Raw genomic sequence first — 23,128 nt, 5'->3', positions numbered from 1 at the left:
AACTCAGAATATAAAGCTATTTAAATAGTCAGTGTGTGGGCGCCTGGGTGGCTCCGTCGTTAAGCGTCTGCCTTCAGCTCGGGTCATGATCCCAGGGTCCTGGGATCGAGCCCCGCATCGGGGCTCCCTGCTCCGCGGGAAACCTGCGTCTCCCTCTCCCACTCCCCCTGCTTGTGTTCCCTCTCTCGCTGTCTCTCTCTCTGTTGGAAAAAATAAATAAAAATATTTAAAAAAAAAATAGTCAATGTGTGTGGTTTTTTTGTTTTTTTGGGGTTTTTTTGTAAATTTTAGAGCAAGAGAGCGTGTGAGTGGAGGAGAGGGAAGAGGGGGAGAGAGAGAGAGAGAGAGAGAGAATCTTAAGTGGGCTCCACTCTGAGTATGGAGCCTGACACAGGGCTCAGTCTCATGACCCTGAGGTCATGACCTGAGCCAAAATCAAGAGTTGGACACTTGACCAACTGAACCACCCAGGTGCCCCTAAATAGCCAATTTAAATGTTCTAGCAGTTCCTAAAACTTTTTTGACTGACTTTTACATGCTCTTAGATATCTTTATATATTCATTATTGTTTAAAATCTTTTGAAAACATTTCTTATGGGCAATTGCAAATATACACGAAAGTAGAGAATTTTGTATAATAAACTTCTCACTCTATTTCAGCAGTTACCAACACTTGGCTTGTTCAGTCCCTTACCCACCCTCCCCAATCCCACTGTAAATCCTAAATGTTGTATCTATAAATAGTTAAGAATACCATATTTATTGTAAATTTCTATTGAATGTGAAATGGTAAGTTATAAATTTTTTACTGTTTTACTTTTTACTTGGCTGTTTAGTATTTAAAATTACCTAGTGAAGCGGTACCTGGGTGGCTCAGTTGGTTAAGCATCTGCCTTCGGCTCAGGTATGATTCCAGGGTCCTGGGATCGAGCCCCACTTTGGGCTCCCTGCTCAGCAGGGAGTCTGCTTCTCCCTCTCCCTCTGCCTGCCGCTCCCCCTGCTTGTGCTCTCTGTCTCTGTCAAATAAATAAATAAAATCTAAAAAAAAAAATAAAATTACTGAGTGAAGTATACATGTAAGCAATTATGAGATATATTATGCCTTCATAAAATTAATATTTTACTTTTAATTGCAGGGAAAATTATAAAGTCTGTTCCTGGAAAACTAATGAAAGAGGTGAATAAGTGATTTATGTATATTCTGTAACATGATAGTTGTAAGCATATTTAAATATCAGTGAATTTTAATGGGTTATGATTATTAAAAATCATAATCTTGATTTTTGATTTTTATACCATGATTTCTGTATTACAACAGAAAGGTCAGCATTTGGAACCTTTCATCATGAATTTCATTAATTCTTGTGAATCTCCAAAGCCTAAACCAAGTAAACCGGAACTGACCATTCTCAGCCCTACTTCAGAAAACAACAAGAAGGTACTGCGTATTGCCTTAGAGTCATAAAGTTTGAAGTTGTCCTACTTGAGACTTTTCCATTATAGGGAGCATCATGTGTTAATGAAATGAATAGGACTTATATCCTTTATGTGGAAATCAGTTGTACAGTATAAAGAGGGCATATATAGTTTCTTGCCTCTTTACATTAACGGGTAAATGTTTCTTTAGATAATTGTATTTGTAAACTTCTGCCATTTCTGTATTTGGGGGATTTTTTTAAGGTGGTTTTCTTAGGTAGTAAATCACCAACTTCCAGTACTCAAGAAATTAATTGATACAATGTATTTATATTGATTTGATGTTTGTTTTGTCTCATTTCAATGGCTTATATAATATTTAATCCATTCATTAAGCAGGTATATTATCCTGTGCCTACTGTTGAGAGTGCCAGGCTCTGGAATATAAAGATATATTTCCAGTTCGCAGGAAGCTCACTTTAGGGATTCCTGGGTGGTTCAGTTGGTTAAGCGTCTGCCTTCGGCTCAGGTTGTGATCCCAGGGTCCTGGGATCAAGTCCTGCATCGGGCTCCTTGCTCAGTGGGCAGCCTGCTTCTCCCTCTGCCGGCCGCTCCCCCGTGCTTGTGCTCTCTCTGGCACACTCTTTCTCTGACCAATAAATCAATGAAATCATTAAAAAAAAAAAAAAAAAAAAAAGCTTGCTTTAGTTCCAGAATAGTGCTCAGCATGGGGAGCAATGTGAGCTCAAAGGATAGCCCTCCCCCGCTCCGCAAAAACTTCACTTTTTTGTTATTAGTATAAAAGGTATCTTTTATATTTTTTTCACTTTATAACTTTCTTTTTGGTAAACAAATAGTTAATTTTTGTGTGTTGATTTTTTAAATTCAATAACCTTGCTAGACTTGTCTTAACTTTAGTAATATATCTATTAATTCTTTTAGATTTACATACTTATATGCAAATGATGGCTTTGTTTCATTCATGGCTATGAACTATTGTACAAAGGGCATGATTTCAATGTTTCACCATTAAATCATGTAGTGTAGCTTTTTTCATGGATATTCTTTATAAATAAGGTTAAAGAAGTTTGTATTCATGTTTATAGATGGACTTGGCCTATAATTTTTCTTTCTCATTCTATCCTTGTCAAGTTCTGGTATCAAAGTTATATTAACCTTTTTCTGTTTGCTGGTAAAGTTATAATTGGAATTACTAGTTCTTTAAATAATTGGTAGAACTGGTTGTTAAAGTCACCTAAGCCTTGAGTTTTATTGGTAGGAAGGTTTTTTTAAAAAACAACTTAATTTAATGATTATATAGTATTCTTCAGATTTGTTGCATGAGTCAGTTTTTTTTCAAAGATTTTATTTATTCACAGAGAGAGAGAGTGTGCGTGAGCTGGGGGAGGAGCAGAGGGAGAGGCACAAGCAGACTCTGAGCTGAGAGTGTGGAGCCTGATGAAGGGCTTGATCCCATGACCCCAAGATCATGACCTGAGCTGAAACCAAGAGTCGGATGCCCAATCAACTGAGCCACCCAGGTGCCCCAACATGAGTCAGTTTTGATAGGTTTTATATATTTTTTTTTAAGGGGGGGAGGGGGAGAGGGAGAGAGAGAATCTTAAGCAGCTTCTATACCCAGTATGGAGCTGGATGCAGGGCTCCATCTTATAACCCTGAGATCATGACCTGAGCCAAAATCAAGAGTCAGATGCTTAACCAACTGAGGCACTTAGGCAACCCGATAAGTTATATTTTTCAACACATTTTTTATTCTATCTAAATTTGAAATCTTTTTGGCCTAAAGTAGTTGTTTTTTCTGACATCTGTAGCTATGTCACCTTTTATTTTTAACATTATTTGTGTCTCTCTCTTTTTTTTCTTTTGATCAGTCTTGCCAAAGATTTTGTCCTTTTCATCTTTTGGCTTTGTTGATCTTTACTGTCAGACTTTTAGTTCTTTGATTTCTGCTATTTTATTATTATTACCAACAGTAGACTTTTTTGCATATCCTGGGGGTAGGTAGGGCTTAGGTTTAGTTGCATTTCATAATTTTTTACTATAAGTAATTTTCTGTATCTTGTTTTTTTTTTCACACTGATTAGGCATTTCTGGTCTGTGACTGTTATTGTCCAAATGAATTTTGGTTAAAGCTCAATGTTCACATCTAAACACCCTTTAATTGTGAATTATAATCTATAAGTCATGTTAGTTTTAAAATTAGCTATCATTAATATATATATACATCTTTACATGTTTATTTGCTCCTTTTGGTATTAAAAAAACAAAGGTTTCTTCATGAATAATGAATTTTCTTTTGTGTCTAAAATTAATGCAGACTTTTATGTACTATTTTGGGAGGAATATGTATTTTTTATTAAATTTTGGGCATAAATACGAAACTTTAGAGGCAGAGCTTATAACCTATCTGATAATTCTGTTTTGATTGGAAAAGTTTAAGTGCCTGTGCTCTGTGTCACTTTAGCTTTAGTGATTGTTATCAGGTGTAATAAACTACATATCTCTTAATTATTTCAATTTTTACTTTAGCTTTTCAGTGATCTGTTTAAGAATAATGCAAACCGTGCTGAGAATACAGAAAGAAAGCAAAATCAGAATTATTTTATGGAGATGATGACTGTAGAAGGAGTCTATGATTACCTGATGTATGTAGGTAGGTAAGGTCTATGTGGTTACTGTGAAAACCTATTTTTCATTCATGTATCATTTCTTCTGTGATGCAAATTAATGCTCTTCACTATTGCCCCATTGTAACTTCTTTTTAAATTGAAGATAATTCTTTTATAAGAATTTGATATAATTGGTTTCGAACATATTAAAGTTACTAGTATTTACAAATAAAATATTGACCATTTGTGTTTTTTTATACTGGAAAATGTTTGAAATATCTGTTTATCTTAACAAAATATTCCATATGATCCTTCTCAGGACGGGTGGTTTTCCAAGTTCCTGACTGGCTTCATCATCTCTTAATGGGAACTCGAATCCTGTTTAAAAACACCCTGGAAATGTATACTGACTACTATCTTCATTGTAAACTAGAACAGCTATTTCAGGAGCACCGTTTGGTGTCACTCATAACACTTCTCAGAGGTTTGTATTTTGTCATGTGTTTGTTTCATGTTTTACGTACTTTTGTGTCCTGTTTTTCATTGGTTTATTAGTATTTCTGCAATGAAAAAGTACTTTGTGTATAATAGGTAAAAATTCCAGCAACTACTTCTTTTTGTGTGTTTTTAGATGCTGTATTCTGTGAAAACACTGAACCTCGCTCTCTCCAAGATAAGCAAAAACGAGCAAAACAGACTTTTGAAGAAATGATGAATTATATTCCAGGTATAATATTTAGGTAGTTTAATATAGATTAGCATTTCTTTGATATCACAATGTATAGTAATTTTTTAAAAGGTTTTATTTATTTGGAGAGAGAGAGCAAGCATGTAAGTGGGGGGAAGAGAGAGAATCTCAAGCAAACTCTGCACCAAGTGCAGAGCCTGATATGGGGCTCAATCCCACAACCCCCAGATCATGATCTGAGGTGAAATCACGAGTTAGATGCCTAACCAGCTGAACCACCCAGGCACCCCATACACAATATAGTAATTATTGAAACTAATTTTTATTTTGAGTTATCATTTTAGAAATAGTTATAAAGACCAACTAAAATTAACTCATTAGTTAAATAAAATTTGGTTATTATGATATAAGCACTATGAACTTTAATATAGGCTTTTTCTACTTATGCAGTAGCCAGATTCTTTCAATAGCAACTTACAACCAGACTGATCAAAGTGATATGTTTGTGGGACAATTGGAATCCTGCTGCCCATTATACTATGAGAAGAACTACAGTAGTGTTTATGAGTAAAAGATCAGAATTCATTCATTCTAAATTTATTGAGCACTTTCCACATGTCAGGCACTATGCAGAGAGCAAGGGATATAAAAACTATACTTGAGTAATTCGGTCTAGCAGGAAGACAGGTATACAGACAAAACATACATGTGATAGGCATGTTCAACTCACAGAGTATCTCAGAGGAGGAGAATGATCACTTCTTCTGTAAAGGAGGTAGGCTTGAGCCATAAGGTAAATGAATGGTAGTAACCTTTTATAGAGTGAGAAATAAAAGGAAAAAATGTTAAGGGTTCAAAACAGAGGATATTTAGTTTAGAATATTTTGAGTTGAAGTGCCTACACATTATTTAGGAGGAAATGTCTAATAAGTAGTTAGATATCCAGGTTTTGAAATTGGAGAAATGAATGGTAAAGGATAGAGATATGGGTGTTATGTGTAGTGGATAATAATGCCCAGAGAGAAAATATAGAATAAGAACTGAAGAGGCCTTTGGCCTGTATCTTAGAGAATTCTCATCATTGAATAACTAGTCTCAGAATAGTCCTGCTGCTCTGTGTGAAGACAATTAAGTTAAATCCCTGGTCTGAATATAAAAGTGAATAAAAGTATTTTGGGCTAAGTCTTCTGTAGGTAAATGATGAAATAATTTCTTACCTGTTTTGTAATAGCAGCCCTTAGCGTTCATGGCTTTAACAGTCTTAGTTTTGATATTAGGGACAACATGGAAAGCCAGTGAATGTAGTAATTTGTTATTTTGCTAAGGCACAAATTTGAATCACATCTACTTCAAAACTTCTCTTTGGGGAGGAGTAATTTAGTGAGTAAACTAAGCATGTCTTTTTGTTGTCCTCTACCCTTCATTTCTTAGGAACTCATGAAGGATCTGAAAGGATCACTTACTTTTGTCCATTATGCGTCATGCATCTTAATTGGAAAATTCTATGTAGTATTGGTGAATTAGGGGATTCATAAAGATCCGTATTGGGCCACATATCTTGAAAATATCAAGGATCTACTATGCTTATTATAAATTGAATTTGGCCTTTGCCTTGTAGGGTTAGATTTATCTCCTAGAAGCAAACATAAGGTGAGAACTTTTCAAGGACATCATTAAGAGTTTTATTATGATGGGGGGGCGGACAAATATTTGAGCACTTTGTTTACTTAAGAATAATTTTATTTTCCTGTTTTGGGGAAAACATTCAGAGATTTTTTAGATTTTAGACCAACTCTTTGGTAACAGATGTGATAAATGACAGTTGTGCAAACATGTATCAGAACTTTTTGGATCCTAAATTAGTGTTTAAACATTTCCCAAAAAGATTGTTCTGTAAGATGGTTAGTAATAATTATGAAAAAAGTACAAAAGTAAATTAAAGAGGTCATATTCATTGAGGAAAGTCTATGTTAAAAAATTAAACTTTTTTTCCTGATATTAAGATATTCAAACATTATGAAAATATATAGAGTAAAAAGTAGAAGCCATCTTCTCCCTAATCAGTTTGGTGTTAATCCTCACATTTTTTCTGTGCATGTCTATACAAGTGTGTACAAATGTATACACATAATTTTGGGATTTGATTTTATTTGTTTTATCTGAATGGGATAACACAATATGTGTTATTTTCCAACTGTCTTTTATCACTTAATAATATAAGTAGATTTCTTCACTGCAACATTCTTCAGAGCTTGTAGTATACTTTTGTGCATTGTGAATCTCCAAAAGGAGGAGTTTCTTGACTATAGAAGCCTTTTTTCCAGGAGCCCCTTGCAGAACACTGGTTTAGGAAATGCGGATTTATAGTTTTTGTGTAATACCTGGGAAACAGGGTGAAGATTTTGCTTCATGGTCCAGTTAATGATGAGTCACTTTATAATATGAAGTGTTTTCACCTTTGGCTTTCTCTTTTAGATCTGATAGTCAAGTGTATTGGTGAAGAAGCCAAGTATGAAAGCATCAGACTTCTATTTGATGGCTTACAACAGCCAGTTCTCAATAAGCAGGTAAAATTCATTAAAGCAGGTTAACTAGTGTTGGCTAGGTTTTGTGAACGACACATAGTAGGGTGTCTGGTATATTATTACTTGTGAAGTGACACTATGTTAAATCAAGGCAGTGCACTTCAGACGTTCAGATAGGAAAAAAAGTATTTTATCTGTTATTCTTTTTTGCTGATTATTTTTAAATTAAATTTTCTATTTTAATTTCAGTATAGTTGACATACAGTGTTGTATTAGTTTCAAGTGTACATTATAGTGGTTCAACAATTTTATACATTACTCAGTACTCCTCATAAGTGCCCTCCTTAATTCCCATCACCTCCCCTCTGGTAACCATCAGTTTGTTCTCTCTAGTTAAGAGTTATATATAATTGGTTTTGAGCATAGTAAAGTTACTAGTGTTTACAAATAAAATATTGACCATTTGTGTTTTTTTTATACTGGAAAATGTTTGAAATACCTGTTTATCTTAACAAAATATTCCATATGATCCTTCTCAGGATGGGTGGGAGTTGTTTTGACTTAAACAGATTCATTGTAGAAAATTTGGAACATATACAAAATTCATGAAATAAATATTTAAAAATAAAGAATTCCATCATTCAGATTACATAGAATAACCACAGTTAACATTATGTATATAGTTCAGTCTGTACATATTTTGTTGAGATCTTAATATAGCTAAAATTTTGTGTCCTCATTGTGTCTTTAACATTTATGAAGCATAATAACAAAATGTACACATGCCTTCTCATTTAGAGGTAACTACAGTCCTGAATTTTGTTTTTATTATTTATATGGCTTTTGTCTAATGCCTTCAAAAAAAATTTTTTTTTGGTGCTTTAGCTGACTTACGTTTTATTGGACATTGTGATACAAGAACTATTTCCAGAGCTCAATAAGGTAACTGAGAAGCAGCAGTTTTATTCTTTATGTTTTTGATGGTATGATGACATGTGTTTTAATTAGGGACACAAAAATTAAGGAAACCCTTGTGGCTATGATCCTTTTAAAAATGGACAACCTTAATAAATGACTCTATATTTTCTTTTTTCAACATGCTTAAACATAGGGTCTTTTTTGGGGGGTACAGGAAAGGAATAGCCTGTGTTTTGACTTTGTCCCTTCCTAATTATAAGCAGATAGGAACATGTATATATACCCTGTAGAGTCTTCCCAGAGGAAGGTGTGTTTCAATCCTAGCACTAGAATGGGCCACGCTCTTCAGGCTGTCCTCTTGTCTGTAACACTGAATGCCATATAAGTTAGACTTGAGTGTTTTGGGGGCAGTTGAGCTTATATTAACCCAATAGTACAAAATGAATTGGAATTGGAGAATGGTAATATTATTATTGTATTGAACTTGGAGGATATATATATACATATATATATGTGTGTGTATATATATATATATATATGGATATATATATACATATATATGTATATACATATATATGTGTGTGTGTGTGTGTATATATATATATATATCTCCATCTTAGGTTAGAATTTTTATACAATGGAATTAATTGTTAGGCACTTCACAAATGAACCCTGTTTTATTGTCTTGTATTAAATAGATTTATTTTTACTTTAGGTACAAAAAGAAGTTCCCTCTGTGACATCCTGGATGTAAACATTTGGATTTGAGAAAGAATAACCAGATAGATAACAAATTTCTGCTGTGCTAGTGTAGTATTTTCTTTCTTTTACTTTTGTATATTCTTGTATATATCATGTAATCCAGTGTCTGAAATTTTGATTTTTTTTTTTTGTTTTAATAAAGACTAACACAAACTTAATAATGGTCACAAGTGATTGGGTTTCATAGTCTTTCATTTTTTTACCTGTTATCCAAATTTTGTTAGAACATCTGTCATTTGTTATTGCCATTTTAAAAGAGGTAATTCATAATCCTCTTAAGGCAAAGAGATAAAACCAATAGTCTTTGTATTGTATCATTTTGAAAATAATTATGTTTAGTATGGGGAAACAAGAGTAAGATCTGATCTGCTTTCTTATTTAGAGTTAATACATTTTAGTAGATTTTTTTCTTTTTACTCTAGTTTTCTATTAGTTAACTACATGTCTATAAAGAAGACATTCTTTATGAGTTTTTCATAAGAAACAAAGGACCTCTCCTTACTCTTCCTGGATTGACAAATTATAGCCCTTTTTAGGTGTGAAAACTGACTACTTACAGATATTTGTGATTGTGGGGTTGCAACTACATTTCACGGAATGAATATAGTAGCTATATTCCAAAATCTTATGTAAACAATTGAGTCAAGGAGATTTTCGGTTTATGTCTGTTGTCTCTCCAAACGGAAAATATGGAATTAATTTTATTTCTTGAGGAAAGTTAATTTAAAATATTAAGAGCCAATGTTCAGAATTCTACTCAGAGTTCCCTCCCATGCTCTACTTTTCTCCTTGAAACAAATTTGTCTTTCAAGATTGAGAGTTTTGTGTTTGCTAATTGGTTGTAGCATTCATTCAGAATACACTGAGTTTCAGCTATGTATTAGATACTAAGCTGAGTAATATGAAACTAAATATAATTTGGAAATCTAACCTATTTAATACTATTCACTTATTTTTTTCCAAGGTTTTAAAAAATGGTTATTACGTATTGTAATTTTTGAAAAGATTTTGTCAGTAGTTTTATTATATTTTTAATTGCTTGAAAATTCTAGAATATATATGAGTTTCTGTGAATCAGTGCTTTAATTCCAAGCCTTAAGTATTTACTAATTTCTCAGGGACAGGTGGAAGATTAATCAGGTTAACTCTTCACATTTAAATCCATAGCATTTTAAACACTTAAAATGTCACAGTGAACTGAAAAAATAAAATATTTTACAGCCCTTTATATGCCATTCTTACCTACCTTCCTATAAATTGTGATACTCTCTTTATTTAGATGAGAAAAATGTTGTTAGGAGTGCATCATTCTGCTTGGGCTGCCATAACAAAATACCACAGACTGGGTGGCTTAAACAACAAATTTATTTCTCACAGTTCTAGAGGCTAGAAGTCCAAGATGAGGTGCCGACAAGGTAGGTTTCATTCTGAGGCCTCTTCTTTTGGTTTGCAGTTGGCCACCGTCTAACATGTGCCCCTGACCTCTTTGTGTAGGTGTATGGGAAGAGAGAAAGAGATCTCTCTCTCTCCTTCTTATAAGGCCACCAATTCTGTTGGATTAGGGTTCTACTCTTACAACTTTATTTAACCTTAATTACCTCATAAAGGCCCCATCTCCAAATATGGAGAATTTTTATGTTAAAGCGGTTTTGGGCTTCAACATAAGAATTTTTTTTTTAAGATTTTATTTTTTTATTTGAGAGAGAGAGAGAGCATGAGTGGGGAGAGAAGCAGAGGGAAGAGGGAGAAACAGACTCCCCGAGGAGCAGGGAGCCCAACAAGGGACTCAATCCCAGGACTCCAGGATCATTACCTAGGCTGAAGGCAGACACTTAACTCACTGAGCCACCCAGGTGCCCCCAACACAAGAATTTTAGGAGGATATAGTTCAATTAATAGCAGTGGATGAGCTCTGTTTAAAGAAAATGTGATGTATAAAAATTGACACATACAAAAGTAACCATTGACATTATAAAAGGAAAAGGAACTAGATGCAGTCTCTGTCAACCAGGCATTTTATATACACTGTCACATTTTATCATCCATCACAGTAATTGTGAGATGGTATTTCTATGTTATAGGTAAGGATATTGAAGCCAGAGAGAGTAGTGAAGTTAGAATGCAAACTTAGATTTGTCTCTCACTTCATGTGCTTGTCAGTGTTGCCCCATAAAAGAAGCTTTTATTTCCAAAAGTAGGCATTCTTTGGATCCTTTTTAAAAGTATGTTCCCCAGTCATTTCAAATATTTTACTTTGTTCATTACTTTCTATCCATCTTTATGTGTGTCCTCTAGTACATGAGCTTCACATTTTGAAATGTGTTTATAGAAACAACTATCAGTGTTTCTGGTTGAGGGGATAAAATGAAATTAAATAGATGGAAAGATGTTTTCAGATTTAAAAGGACATTATAAAATTGTGTTTTATGTATAATCATTTATAGATATCAGAAGATTTCTGAGAAATGATTGAAAGCAAGGATTTAAATTATCATTTATTGACTTACTAAAAACCATTTGATTTTACAATAGAAATAAAAATAGAAGTCTAATTTACCACTCTTCTTAGCAGGCTCTGTAGTGATGTATACACAAGTTGTAATTTCAGACATAGTCAACATTAGCATAATGATTGACTGAATGAATGAACAAGTGAATAGGTCTTGCCAGTTCACTATATTCCATTTCAACTCTGCTTTCTGTAATGTATCCAGTAATCTCTTTGACAGTGCTGGATACACAGAGGAGAAATCTTTAACCTGAGGCCTATGAGCTCCAGAGAAAAATAGTTTTTTTTATTTCACTTTTTTTTGTTAATTTGGTATTTATGGGGTGTTTTTTTTTTTTTTCTGTCAAGCATTCCAGGTAATGGATGTGTATTTCAATGACACCCTGTTTACTTAAAGCAATGGCAGGCAGGATTTGGCCCTCAGGCTGTAGTTTGCTGATCCCTGATGTAGAACAACAAAAGAGGGGAGGAAAAAGTATACTGTTAGAAAAGTTGTAATTACCTTCATATTAGGGAACGGGGGAATTGAATCTTTGGAGAAAGGCAACTTTTTTTTTAATTTAAATTCAATTTAATTAACATATAGTGTATTATTAGTTTCAGAGGTAGAATTTAGTGATTCATCAGTTACATAGAACACCCAGTGCTCATTCCATCAAGTGCCTTCCTTAATGTCCATCACCCAGTTATCCCATCCCCCTCCCTACTTCCCCTCCAGCAACCCTGTTTGTTTCCTATGGTTAAGAGTCTTCTTGTGGTTTGTCTCCCTCTCTGATTTTGTCTTATTTTTCCTTCCCTTCCACTGTTCATCTGTTTTGTTTCTTAAATTCCACATATGAGTGAAATCGTACGATATTTGTCTTTCTCTAACTGACTGACTTTGCTTAGCATAATACCTTCTAGTGCCATCCACATCATTGCAAATGGCAAGATTTCATTCCTTTTGATGGCTAACTGATACTCCATTGTGTGTGTGTATATATATATAGAGAGAGTATATATGTGTGTATGTATATATATATATATATATATACACATACACACCTCATTTTCTTTATCCATTCATCAGTTGATGGATAGCTGGGCTCTTTTCATAGTTTGGCTATTGTGGACATTGCTGCTATAAACATTGGGGTGCAGGTGCCCCTTCAGATTACTGTTTGTATCCTTTGGATAAATCCCTAGTAGTGCAATTGCTGGGTCATAGGGTAACTCTATTTTTAACTTCTTGAGGAACCTCTATACTGTCTTCCAGAGTGGCTGCACCAGCTTGCATTCCCACCAACAGTGTAAGAGGGTTTCCCTTTCTCCACATCCTCACCAACATCTTTCTTGAGTTGTTAATTTTAGTCATTCTGACCAGTGTGATGTAGTATCTCATTATGGTTTTGATCTGTATTTCCCTGATGTCAAGTGATGTTGAGCGTTTTTTTATGTGTCTGTTGGCCATTTGTATGTCTTTGGAGAAATGTCTGTTCATGTCTTCTGCCCATTTCTTGACTGTATTGTTTGTTTTTTGGGTAAAGCACCTCCTTTTGACTGCATCAGATAAGGAAACTGGTGCCTTTTGATTTGTTGTACTTGAGCCAAATCAACTTCTGAAATGTATCCTATTTTACCAGTATGAAAAATAACATTCATTATAATCTTTCATTTGCAAAATGTATGAGTCACAGAAGCTGGTGGTTGCTGCAGGGTTGCCCCAGTTGATTATATGTATTGTGCCAGGGGACTGTTAAAGGGATGAACTGTGTCCCCTGAAAAGATGGTGGGGGCTTCTGTCCTAATGCCCAGTACTTGTGAATGTGACCTTATTTGGAAATAGTGTTTTTGCAGGTGACTAAAATGAAGTCATTATGGTGGGCCTAATCCAGTATGACTTTGTCCTAATAAAAGGGGACATAGAGGGGCACCGGGGTGGCACAGTTGGTTAAGCATCCAACTCTTGGCTTCAGCTCTGGTCATGATCTCAGGGTCATGAGATTGAGCCCTGCGTCAGGTCCTGTGCTCATCAGGGAGTCTGCTTGAGATTCTGTATTCCTCTCTCTGTGCCCCTCCTGCTCCTGCTCTCTCTCTCTCAGATGAAATAAATCCTGGGAAGAAATGGGGGGGGGGGGTATGTGCATGAGACATACTGAAGGAAAGGGATGTAAAAACATGGTGAAAATACCAGCTATAAGGCAAGGAATGCCTGAGGCCACAAGAAGCTGGGGGAGAGGCTTGGAATAGATTCTCAACCACCGTCTTCAGTAGGAAACAACCCTGCCAACTTGATCTCACACTTACGGTGAGATGATAAATTTCTGTTGTTTAAGCCATCCAGATTGTGTCAGTTTATTACAGCAGTCCTAGGTAACTAATCAGGAACCTTCCCTAATTTTGACAAGTCTAGCCATATACCCATGGGACTCCATAGTCCTTGAGGGAGCAACTTTTTCCAATGGATAACTATTGGCAGCCTCAACTCTCTTCTAGGAAACCCAGCTTACTCTTCATTGCAAACTGCTGAAGGCAGCTCTGCCGTCAAATGGATTTTAATGTATTCAATTGATCAATGTATAACAATTGGTTTATTGTGTTATCAGTATGCTTGAAGATTCTTAGATGTATAACCAGTTCAGATAAATTAAAATTCCCAACATTGTCTAGCTTGATCATTTTTATTTTTAGTAAACAACTACAGGCCTCAAAACAGTTTCTACATTAGATTCTGTACATGAAAGCCAGAAAATGTAATAGTATTACTTAAAATATCCTTTATTTACTATGTTCTCTTTCCTAAAAATTGTGTGCATTTTTCTTCTCATTTTTTGGTTGAGAAAGGGGATAGGGAGGGTTATCAGATGGCAAGGGACTTATGATCAAGGGAAATGATACCGGTGATAAGCTGTCAGAGTTTTCCTTCAGTCATATCGTCTCAGATTATAGTGTTTGCTTGAGAGAAGAAATAACTACCAAAGCCAAGGAGCATATCTTCAGGTTTATTGTACAATTGAATTGCACAATTGAATCTACAATTGCAAAGTGTCTGAGGTCATTTCTTAAACCACTGCACAATACATGCACATATAGTTAGAAAACTTACAAAAATGTTCTTTAAAAATTTGTGTCCAATAGAATTTATTCTATTTTACTGGCCAAGCATAAAAAATATACTCCAAATGCACCTTTCTCTAATTTTCCTCTCACAATCTTACTGACATTTATTTATAGCTAATCTGTATATGCACAGAACTGAGGGCATTATTTTACTGCAGTAGTCTTCTTAAAGAAGTTGTAGTTTAAAAGTATATTTTTGTATCACATGTACTTAATATTTTTAAACATTAAGAAACAAACACTGCTTCTCCAAACCTCTACTGCTATTTGCTCACCATTTTTTAAGATGAAGGCTCCCATTTCTCATTGAATAATTTATGCAGTGCTGAGCAGGCTCACATGGTCTCGTGACCACCTTAAGCAAGTATTTGTTCTTTTGGGCATAAATCATTTCATCAGTCTGGGTGTTTCTTGAGCTTCCACTCAGAGGGACTCACTCCCAGGCAGGAGTTCTCATATCTATATTTGAGAATGATCCTTATATAATACCACTTTTAAAGATCAATCCTTGTCTCATCTTCCCTCTGGATTTTCCGTGACTGGGGTGGGGGTGGGGAGGGAGGGAGAGAGAGAGAGAGAGAGTGTGTGTGTGTGTGTGTGTGTGTGTAGTGTGACTAGAGTACAGTGCTGGCATCTTGCTGGGGAGGGACAGGTGCAGGTTTAGAATTACACCTTGTCTTAGAAGGTTCTTTAATGATACCTTTACATTGAAAGAAGGAAGGAAAGAGCACAGAGGCAGAGTTGATGGAATCCCATAAAATTATTAACAGCTAATACCACATGTCAGGCACTATGGTGCTACTCCTTAACAAATATCTCCTTAACAAATCTAAGTGCCCTTAGCTCTTTTTCTTCTGTAATGTAAATACATCCTGGGTGTCCTGTTCTTCCCTTCCCTTTCTTCCTGACCCTGGACTGTTTTTTGCCTTTCCCATCATCTGCTGCACTGTTTCCTGACTCATTAAAGGCACATGGGTGGTACAAGAGAGAATGCTACCCTGTGTTAGTCCATTAAACTCACTATAACAACAGGATCTAAAAAGGAAAATATAGAGACCTGAAATAAAGCAGACACTTATCATCCAGGAGCTTGATGCTGTTGATAGTTATGAAGAGAGGAAGCCATTAAGTATCATTCCAAACAGTAACTGGATGTAGTTGAAAGAGTGCTGGACTTGAGGTCAGAAAAGCTGGGTGCAGGTCTTAGATCTATCACTTTCAGCCGTATGGCCTTGAACAAGTCTGCTCTTGCTGAGCTTCAGTTTCCCATCTGTCAAACAGGAAATTCCTGCCTTGTCCACCAAAGTTACAGGCATCAAATAAGATAATGTGCTTAAAACTCCCTTGTAAATGATAAAATGTAAACATTGTTGTCTGGTAAATTAAAGTGGATATAAAGGAGAATAATGATTTCTGTGGTTTAAGATTGTTAATAAAATTTTATTAAAATTTGCACATGTAAACTAAAGATGGCCTTCCTGTCAGAGGGCTCATTTTCATTATTTTTCCTGTGTATTCATTAACTTGCTGGTCCTGTGTGATGATGTCAGTGTCTTCATTCAACAATCTTCTAAGCTCAGCTTCTGGGGGCCTGCAAGATGGTCTGTGCCATCACCAAGCCAGTTCCTGAAAGGCAGACTTGAATCTCACTTGGAAAAAAATGCAGTTCCACACATTAATGGGAAGAAGAATTTTTGGCTATTGGTATAAAACAATGATCACTGCCAGAAATGAAAGAAATATTAGAGAAAAGCTTCCATGACAATGACTTCCTGCAGAAAACTTGATCCGACCTTCAACCGCTGGATAAATTACTTTCATTTTTAAGATGTATCCAGAAACCACATTGATATCTTGGTCCCCTAGAAAATATATATACATTATTTTAGTTACAGAATAAGTAATTATCAATTAAGAGTAAGAAGCAGGAAAACCAATGTATTTCTCTTAAGTCCTCTGTAATTATAAGAGGGAAGATATTTCTTTCATAAGCAGGGATAAAATGTCACAAAAGAAGAGTAATCAAAGGTACAAAGAATTTGATTGCTTTTTCATGTCCCAGATGTCAAATGTGCTCATTGGTCACTACTAGATAATTAGATAACTCAGTCTACTCTGAGATGACTCAAGAAAGCGGTTGTTGACATTGCTTTTGAACCACTCCAAAACAAGGGCATTAGGGAACTGGTCGAGAACAATTAGTTGAGACATAAAAGTGGCTTTCTTCTGTTTGCCTGGTCAGAAATCATTTTCGCATATTGACAGACCATGGAGACTTCATTTCCAAAAGAGAGACCTGATTAAAAAAATACCAATTGCCTGTAACTACAACAAACATACGCACCTGACAAAAATTTTGTTTTAATACCACTTTGATATCACAAATCCTATATCTGATGGGGGGGTTAACACCCAAAATATACAAAGAACTCCTACAACTCAAAAGTAAAACAAAAATCTGATTAAAAATGGGCAGAGAATCTGAATAGACATTTTTCCAAAGAAGACATAAGGATGGCCAACAGACAACATGAAAAGATGCTCAAGATCCCTCATCATCAGAGAAATGCAAATCAAAACCACAATGATACCACCCACTGGTTAGAATGGCTATTATCAAAAAAGACAAGAAATAACAAGTGTTGGCGAGGATGTGGAGAAAGGGGAACCCTCTTGCACTGTTGGTGGGAATGTAAACTGGTGCAGCAACTGTGGAAAACAGTGTGGAAGTTCCTCAAAAAATCAAAAATAGAAGTACTGTATGATCCAGCAATTCCACTTCTGAGTATTTGAAAAAAAACAAAAACACTAATTCAAAAAGAAATAATGCACCCCTGTGTTCAATGCAGCATTATTTATAATAACCAAGATGTGGAAAAAAGTGTCCATTGGTGGATGAATGGATAAAATGTGATAAACATACACATGAATGCACACACAATGGAATACTATTCAGCCATAAAAAATGAAATCTTGTCTTTTGCAATAACATGGATGGACCTTGAGGGCATTATGCTAAGTGACATAAGTCAGAGAAAGACAATACCATATGATCTCACTTATATGTGGAATTAAACAGCAACAAAACCAAGCTTGTAGATACAGAGAACAGACTGGTGGTTGCCAGAAATGGTGGTGGTGGTGGGGGGGGGTGGGCAAGATGGGTGAAGGGGATCGAAAGTCCAGGGTTCCAGTCATAGGGATATAATGTACAGCATGGTGACTAGAGTTAATACTGTATTTGCATATTAGAAAGTTGCTATGAGAGCAGATCTTAAAAGTCCCCATCACAAGAAAATTTTTGTAACTGTATGATGTTAATGACATTGTGTCGATCATTTCACAATATATACATATATTGAATCATTATGTTATATGTCTAACACTAATGTTATATGTCAATTATACCTTAATAAAAAAATTTATCACTAATATTTACAAAAGAACTCTCTGCTGTGGTTCTCACTCCTGCATTAGACTCACTGGAAGAGACTTTTGCCCCAACCCAATTAAATTAGAATCTCTTAAAAGTTGGGGCCAAGATATTGGTATTTAATTTAAAATGCTCCCCAAGTGATTCTGATGTATAGCTGGGGTTGAGAACCCTTAGGGCCAAGGCTTCCTCAATCTTCTATGTGAGCTTCTTCTCTCCAACACCTATAGGTCTGGGCTTGGGTGATGCACAGCCACCAGCCTCTGTCTCATGTGGGACTTAAGAGGACACCTTTTTAAGTCTGCCCTTCCATCTTCTATTATGGAATGGACAGAAGTAGCCAGTGCCTTTCCTGGCAGGAAAGGCTCTGCTCTCCACCCTCCTTGGAACAAGCAGTTAAAATAGCAGGCCCACCACGGTAGAGCTGAGGAGGAACCTAGCTGAGCTCCTTCCTGGAAATGTAGAGAAGCTTTGCATGTGTCTTGTAAGCCCACTGGCTCCTGCTCTGGAGAAGAGGAAGGGGTAGTATATTCTGTCAGTGGACTTTATGCATGTGAAGTGGTTCTTTTTTTAAAATTTTCTTAATGGCCCTGTGCTGGTGGCATCCTCAGGGCCTCTGTGGGACTCAAATCTCCCAGGTATCTCCCATCAGTGGACTTCCACATGAAGTGGTTCTCAGAACTGATTTTTAAAAGTGAGGCTGGGGTAAAATAACCCTAAATGCTGCGAAAAATATTGACTGAGGTTAAATATAGTTCTTATAATTTGCTTCACTGACCCACTGCTGAAAACGGGGAGGGGAGCATATCCCATCCACTCCTACTTGTCCTATTCACACTAAATGCTTCAAGAAAGTTTACAGGATTTTCCAGATCCAATCTAAAGTTCTAGAAATGAGGTTTTCCTGTAAGTGTAAAACTCATATTTCACAATTTGGATAGCTGTTTATATGTACTTACAAGAGTTTTAAAACACTTTGGGCTTAGATGGGTGGGTCTGTGTGCTGGGGAGGGGCAGGGCACATCTTCCCCAGTGCTGTGTTGCTGTTTTCCAACAAAGCTGGAGGGAGTCGGCAACATAGGGGCAGGATCTGGTTCTGGCTTTGCAGTCTTGGCGTCCTGAGTAGCTCCCTCTTTGGACCAATACTGTTGTCTATAAGTACTTTTGGAGTAGGGAGAGGGAGAGACACTTGTGCTTACCAGAGTCGTGTCTTAATGCTTCATCTTTTATCATCTGGAATCCATCTCCACCATTGGCGAGGAAGCTTGGGAGGACTACCTTATATGTCTTATCCATTCGGAGAGGCTCATAACTGGGCACTCGACATTCGGTACAAAGAACATCTAATTTGACCACTCTGTTCCCAGGTTTTCGGGAAAGATCATACACCACTTGAATTCCTAGAAAAGAAACGAGTCTGTGGTTTCACTGGATCCAAGTGATCTAAGAAAGAGATTTCTAAGAAAGAGATTTTGGCCAAAATCTGGAATTGGGGCATTGGGCTTGGTTTTCATGGGGGTGTGAGCTTGAGTGAAGTTTCAGCAGGGGAGTTGAGAGGACACCGCAGCATTTGGTTAGATTTATCCTCAAGTCCCAGGAGGTCTAAGAACCAGTGGAAGGGAAATTGACTCTGGCTCACAATGGGCCAGGGTTAGCAATGCAGGGAGAAACCACATCTTTTTAAAATCCTAAATGAATTGGTCAGCAACTTGGTTCAATGGCTTTGGAAAGTGAGAAACAGATGAGAGGTGCAGAACATTTGTTAGAATTTTGAAGACCCCCCCCCCAAAAAAATTTTTTTTGAAGACTACTAAATGGTAATAATTTGGGCTTGGATGACTTTCACAAAACAGGTAACTACCCAGCACTGTGCTGGAGCATCAAAATCCTGCTGCCCCCCATGGAAAAATGCAGAATGTTTGGGGTACCCCACAGGCAGCAGGTGGGCCTCCAGCACCCTCTGCAACCCCTCAATCCCAAGAATGGGGGGTTCTATAGAGGGAGGACGTGACAAAGCAATCACACCATCAAGTGAGGCCTACCATCTATAGTAAAAAAAAAAAAAAAGAGGGAGGCCAAAATATGGTGTCAGAGTCAAAGTTGATACAGTTATTAATATTATTTTAAGGAGTAACTCATTGAACTGTGGAAATCATTATTGACCAAAGTGTTTCAGAAGTCCTTGTCAGTTCGGGAAACATTTATTTCCATTCCATTTTCACTGTGATCTGTGAGATGAGCAGGGCACATTTTCTCACTGCATTCAGAGAGGTTGAAAACCTGCCCCAGGTTACAGTGGAACCAGAACCAGGTGTCCCAGTGTGTCTACGTAGGTGGCTTCCCCTCCCAGAAATCATCCTTGTTAAAACTGATTGGACTCTGCATTTCTCTGAATCTCTGCATGGTTCTAGACAATTACGAATAGAACAGAGAAGGGCTGTGTTTTTGTTTTTGTTTTTTTTGTTTTTAGCAAAGAACAGTGAATGTCTAAACAACTAAGATTTTAATAGAAACTAGACCTCAGGGGCGCCTGGGTGGCTCAGTCGTTAAGCGTCTGCCTTCGGCTCAGGTCATGATCCCAGGGTCCTGGGATCAAGCCCCGCATCGGGCTCTCTGCTCCGCGGGAAGCCTGCTTCTCCCTCTCCCACTGCCCCCCTGCTTGTGTTCCCTCTCTCGCTGCCTCTCTCTCTGTCAAATAAATAAATAAAATCTTAAAAAAAAAAATCAAAACAAAACAAAAACTAGACCTCAAGGCAGCTGACCTGCTTAGAATTTGGAGGGCCAGTTCCTGTAGAGGGTCCATCTGATGTCCAACTCAGATGTAGCAAATACCGCTCACTGCCAGGGCCCTGGGCTTTGACCCTGACCTAATCTCAGTAGTCTGGGAGTCCATGGCCATTGAAAGACTATGCATTCGTGTTGGGTGGGGTTAGACCTAAACAAATCTGGCCATGGAGGTCCTGTACGGGGGGACTAAGGCAACCAGCAGGAACTCCCACCTCACGTTGAAGGGTGACTTACCGCCCACCAGCAGGAACTCCCACCTCACGTTGAAGGGTGACTTACCGCCCACCTGCAGGAACTCCCACCTCACGTTGAAGGGTGACTTACCGCCCACCTGCAGGAACTCTCCAGTAGACCGGCCGTAGCGGTGCACGCTGTGCTCAAAGGCCTTCTTCAGCGTGGAGCCTTTTAACTGGATCAGGTCAAAGGTTTCCCCGAAGGGCAACACAGCAGCCAGGTTCTCCCAGGTAATTGTGCCTGAGGGCAGTTGTAGATGAAGCAAGAAGAAAAACAGCTTGAGAATAAGCTCACCCCAAGCCCAGTTTCCGTTAGGACTGGTGGGGATGAGGAACGCGCTCAGGACAGCGTCAGCTGTGTCAGTGTTCCTGACACTCAGGGAGGGAGCGGATTCAAGAGGCCTCTGGCCGTGCTCTCTTCCCCTGGGCACGAGGGCAGGAGCTCAGACGTCGGTGACTCCAAGGTCACCGGTGCTCTGCCCTGGATCCCTGGCTTGCGGCTGGATCTTCGGTGGGTGTTAAGCGTTGCTCCTTTCCTCCAGACAGGCAATGCGTCCATCCCTGCCCTGTCCCTGTTTGACAATGAGCCGAGCTTGGGGCTTCACACGGAGACCACTGGTTTTGACAGCATATGAGGGATGATTGCAAGAGTGTCCTGAATATCTGTCTAGTTGGTTTGTTTTCCCATATGATTATCTTGGCTATCTGTAATTGCACTAAAAAAATTTAATCCAGTAGGGTGTTTTTTTCCAGCACAGAAGACTGGCAATTTGCCCCTTTCTCTTTCCTGATATCAAGGAGGAGACTGTCGGTATTTTGAATTAGTCAGCAATAATTAGTATTTAGCTTTGTGAGTCAGAAGTTTAGACCAAGACTGGGTTCCGTTAACCCCAGCTGCTACCTCAGCATGTGAATACATACGAGAACACACAAGCATGTGTGTGTCCTTCTGTTAGGCACTGACTTGTGTAGCAGTGGACCCGAACTGAAGAGACTGACACTGGTACGCGGCTGACAGCAGAGATGAGCCGAGGCTCCCCACGGGCCTGGCCAGAGACAGAACACGCTGGGTTAATGGCCCTGAGCCCGGGAAGCTTACCGTTGTTCCTTTCGTCAATGGGCGACCGAATGCCACCTCCATTTAAAATGCACATGGACACATGGTTCCAGGACACTTCATCCGGGTGTCTAATATTGTTGTTAATCTGCAACAGTAGCATGAATTTACATTAGCTATTCTAGATCTTCCTCCTCAGGATCAGTTCCAGGAATTTGGTTTGCTCCACCAGGGAAATAAAGCTGCTTCTTCCCTGCTCCTGTGTTCCCAGAGACTTTTTAAGTATAATTAGAACTAGTTTTATGCTCTGAGAAGCAAAAATAAGACATGTCCCATGTCATACTTTTAGAAGCAAGTAGCTCCGAGCCTAAGACCCCTGTCCGTGCAGGCCGGTGGGCCTTAGCAAGACTGGCTCTTGTGTTAGGACAGGGCCTCATGCAGACTGGCCTGCCATGCTGTACCCCCCACCCCTGCCTCCTGCAGGCCCTGTACTTGCTCCTGAAGGCAGGACCTCCTATCAACATGATCCCTGGCCCCCATGTCAGGTCCCCAGCCAATTCCCAAGTTGGCAATTTCGGAGGCACAGAGACAGCAGCCTGAAATGGCAGAATCCATTTCATTCTTTTCTTTTACAAAACAGATGTTTAGTTACAAGAAATAAGATGAATACATACTGATTTGAAAAAAAAAACTGTGCAAAAGCAAAAGTTTTCTCATACTTGTGTCAGCCTCCTAACAGAGTGGTAAGCACTGCTAACAGCTTGTTTCCTTCCAGACCTTTCTCTAAGCATTCCCATACTGGCTTCTCTTTAGCTACTTCTTCTGCATGATTGCCTAGTGCTGGGAAGCCCACACCGGTCTCACCTTGCAAAGTGTGAACACTGTTATTTCCTTGGCAGTCAGTTACTGAGTGTGTATATGCCAGGCACCATGCCAGGCCCAACAAAGAGTCAGCCCCCTGCGTGCAGGCTTCGGTGGGAGTGCTGAGTCTGACCTGGGGACCCTGGCTCAGCATAGCCCCCGAGGGGCTGCCACAGCCAGTCTGCCTGCAGCGAGTTAGAGGGGTGTTTT

The 23,128-nt window shown here is 38.0% G+C and overlaps 2 protein-coding genes across 13 annotated transcripts in view; one reads left to right on the top strand and one right to left on the bottom strand.

Moving 5' to 3' along the window:
• Positions 1 to 9,045, top strand: part of SNX14 (sorting nexin 14) — a 94,082-nt gene extending 85,037 nt beyond the window's left edge. For 6 of the 11 annotated variants that reach the window (XM_064597829.1, XM_064597828.1, XM_064597831.1 and 3 more), the window contains 8 exons: positions 1,137 to 1,177; positions 1,319 to 1,438; positions 3,967 to 4,090; positions 4,366 to 4,530; positions 4,678 to 4,773; positions 7,210 to 7,301; positions 8,145 to 8,201; positions 8,893 to 9,045. In XM_064597829.1, the coding sequence (XP_064453899.1) occupies positions 1,137 to 1,177; positions 1,319 to 1,438; positions 3,967 to 4,090; positions 4,366 to 4,530; positions 4,678 to 4,773; positions 7,210 to 7,301; positions 8,145 to 8,201; positions 8,893 to 8,931 (734 nt within the window). In that variant the 3' untranslated portion in view covers positions 8,932 to 9,045. Of the gene's footprint in view, positions 1 to 1,136; positions 1,178 to 1,318; positions 1,439 to 2,795; positions 2,972 to 3,966; positions 4,094 to 4,365; positions 4,531 to 4,677; positions 4,774 to 6,165; positions 6,385 to 7,209; positions 7,302 to 8,144; positions 8,206 to 8,892 lie in introns of those variants that run through there. The other 5 variants (XR_010413685.1, XM_064597833.1, XM_064597834.1 and 2 more) reach the window with 5 other exon arrangements.
• A 5,371-nt stretch (positions 9,046 to 14,416) lies between these two features.
• Positions 14,417 to 23,128, bottom strand: part of NT5E (5'-nucleotidase ecto) — a 56,360-nt gene continuing 47,648 nt past the window's right edge. Inside the window, exons 6-9 of one of the 2 annotated variants that reach the window (XM_064597836.1) lie at positions 22,100 to 22,205; positions 21,047 to 21,241; positions 19,180 to 19,380; positions 14,417 to 16,409 (exon numbers count right to left, since the gene is read on the bottom strand). In XM_064597836.1, the coding sequence (XP_064453906.1) occupies positions 16,246 to 16,409; positions 19,180 to 19,380; positions 21,047 to 21,241; positions 22,100 to 22,205 (666 nt within the window). In that variant the 3' untranslated portion in view covers positions 14,417 to 16,245. The remainder of the gene's footprint in view (positions 16,410 to 19,179; positions 19,381 to 21,046; positions 21,242 to 22,099; positions 22,206 to 23,128) is intronic. The other variant, XM_045867190.3, reaches the window with a different exon arrangement.

This window comes from Mirounga angustirostris, unplaced genomic scaffold (genome assembly GCF_029215605.1).
Source record: "Mirounga angustirostris isolate CCGP_5_RB_7025 unplaced genomic scaffold, mMirAng1.0.hap1 SCAF_8, whole genome shotgun sequence".
Classification (NCBI taxonomy): domain Eukaryota; kingdom Metazoa; phylum Chordata; class Mammalia; order Carnivora; family Phocidae; genus Mirounga; species Mirounga angustirostris.
This window is presented reverse-complemented; position numbering and strand designations above follow the sequence as displayed.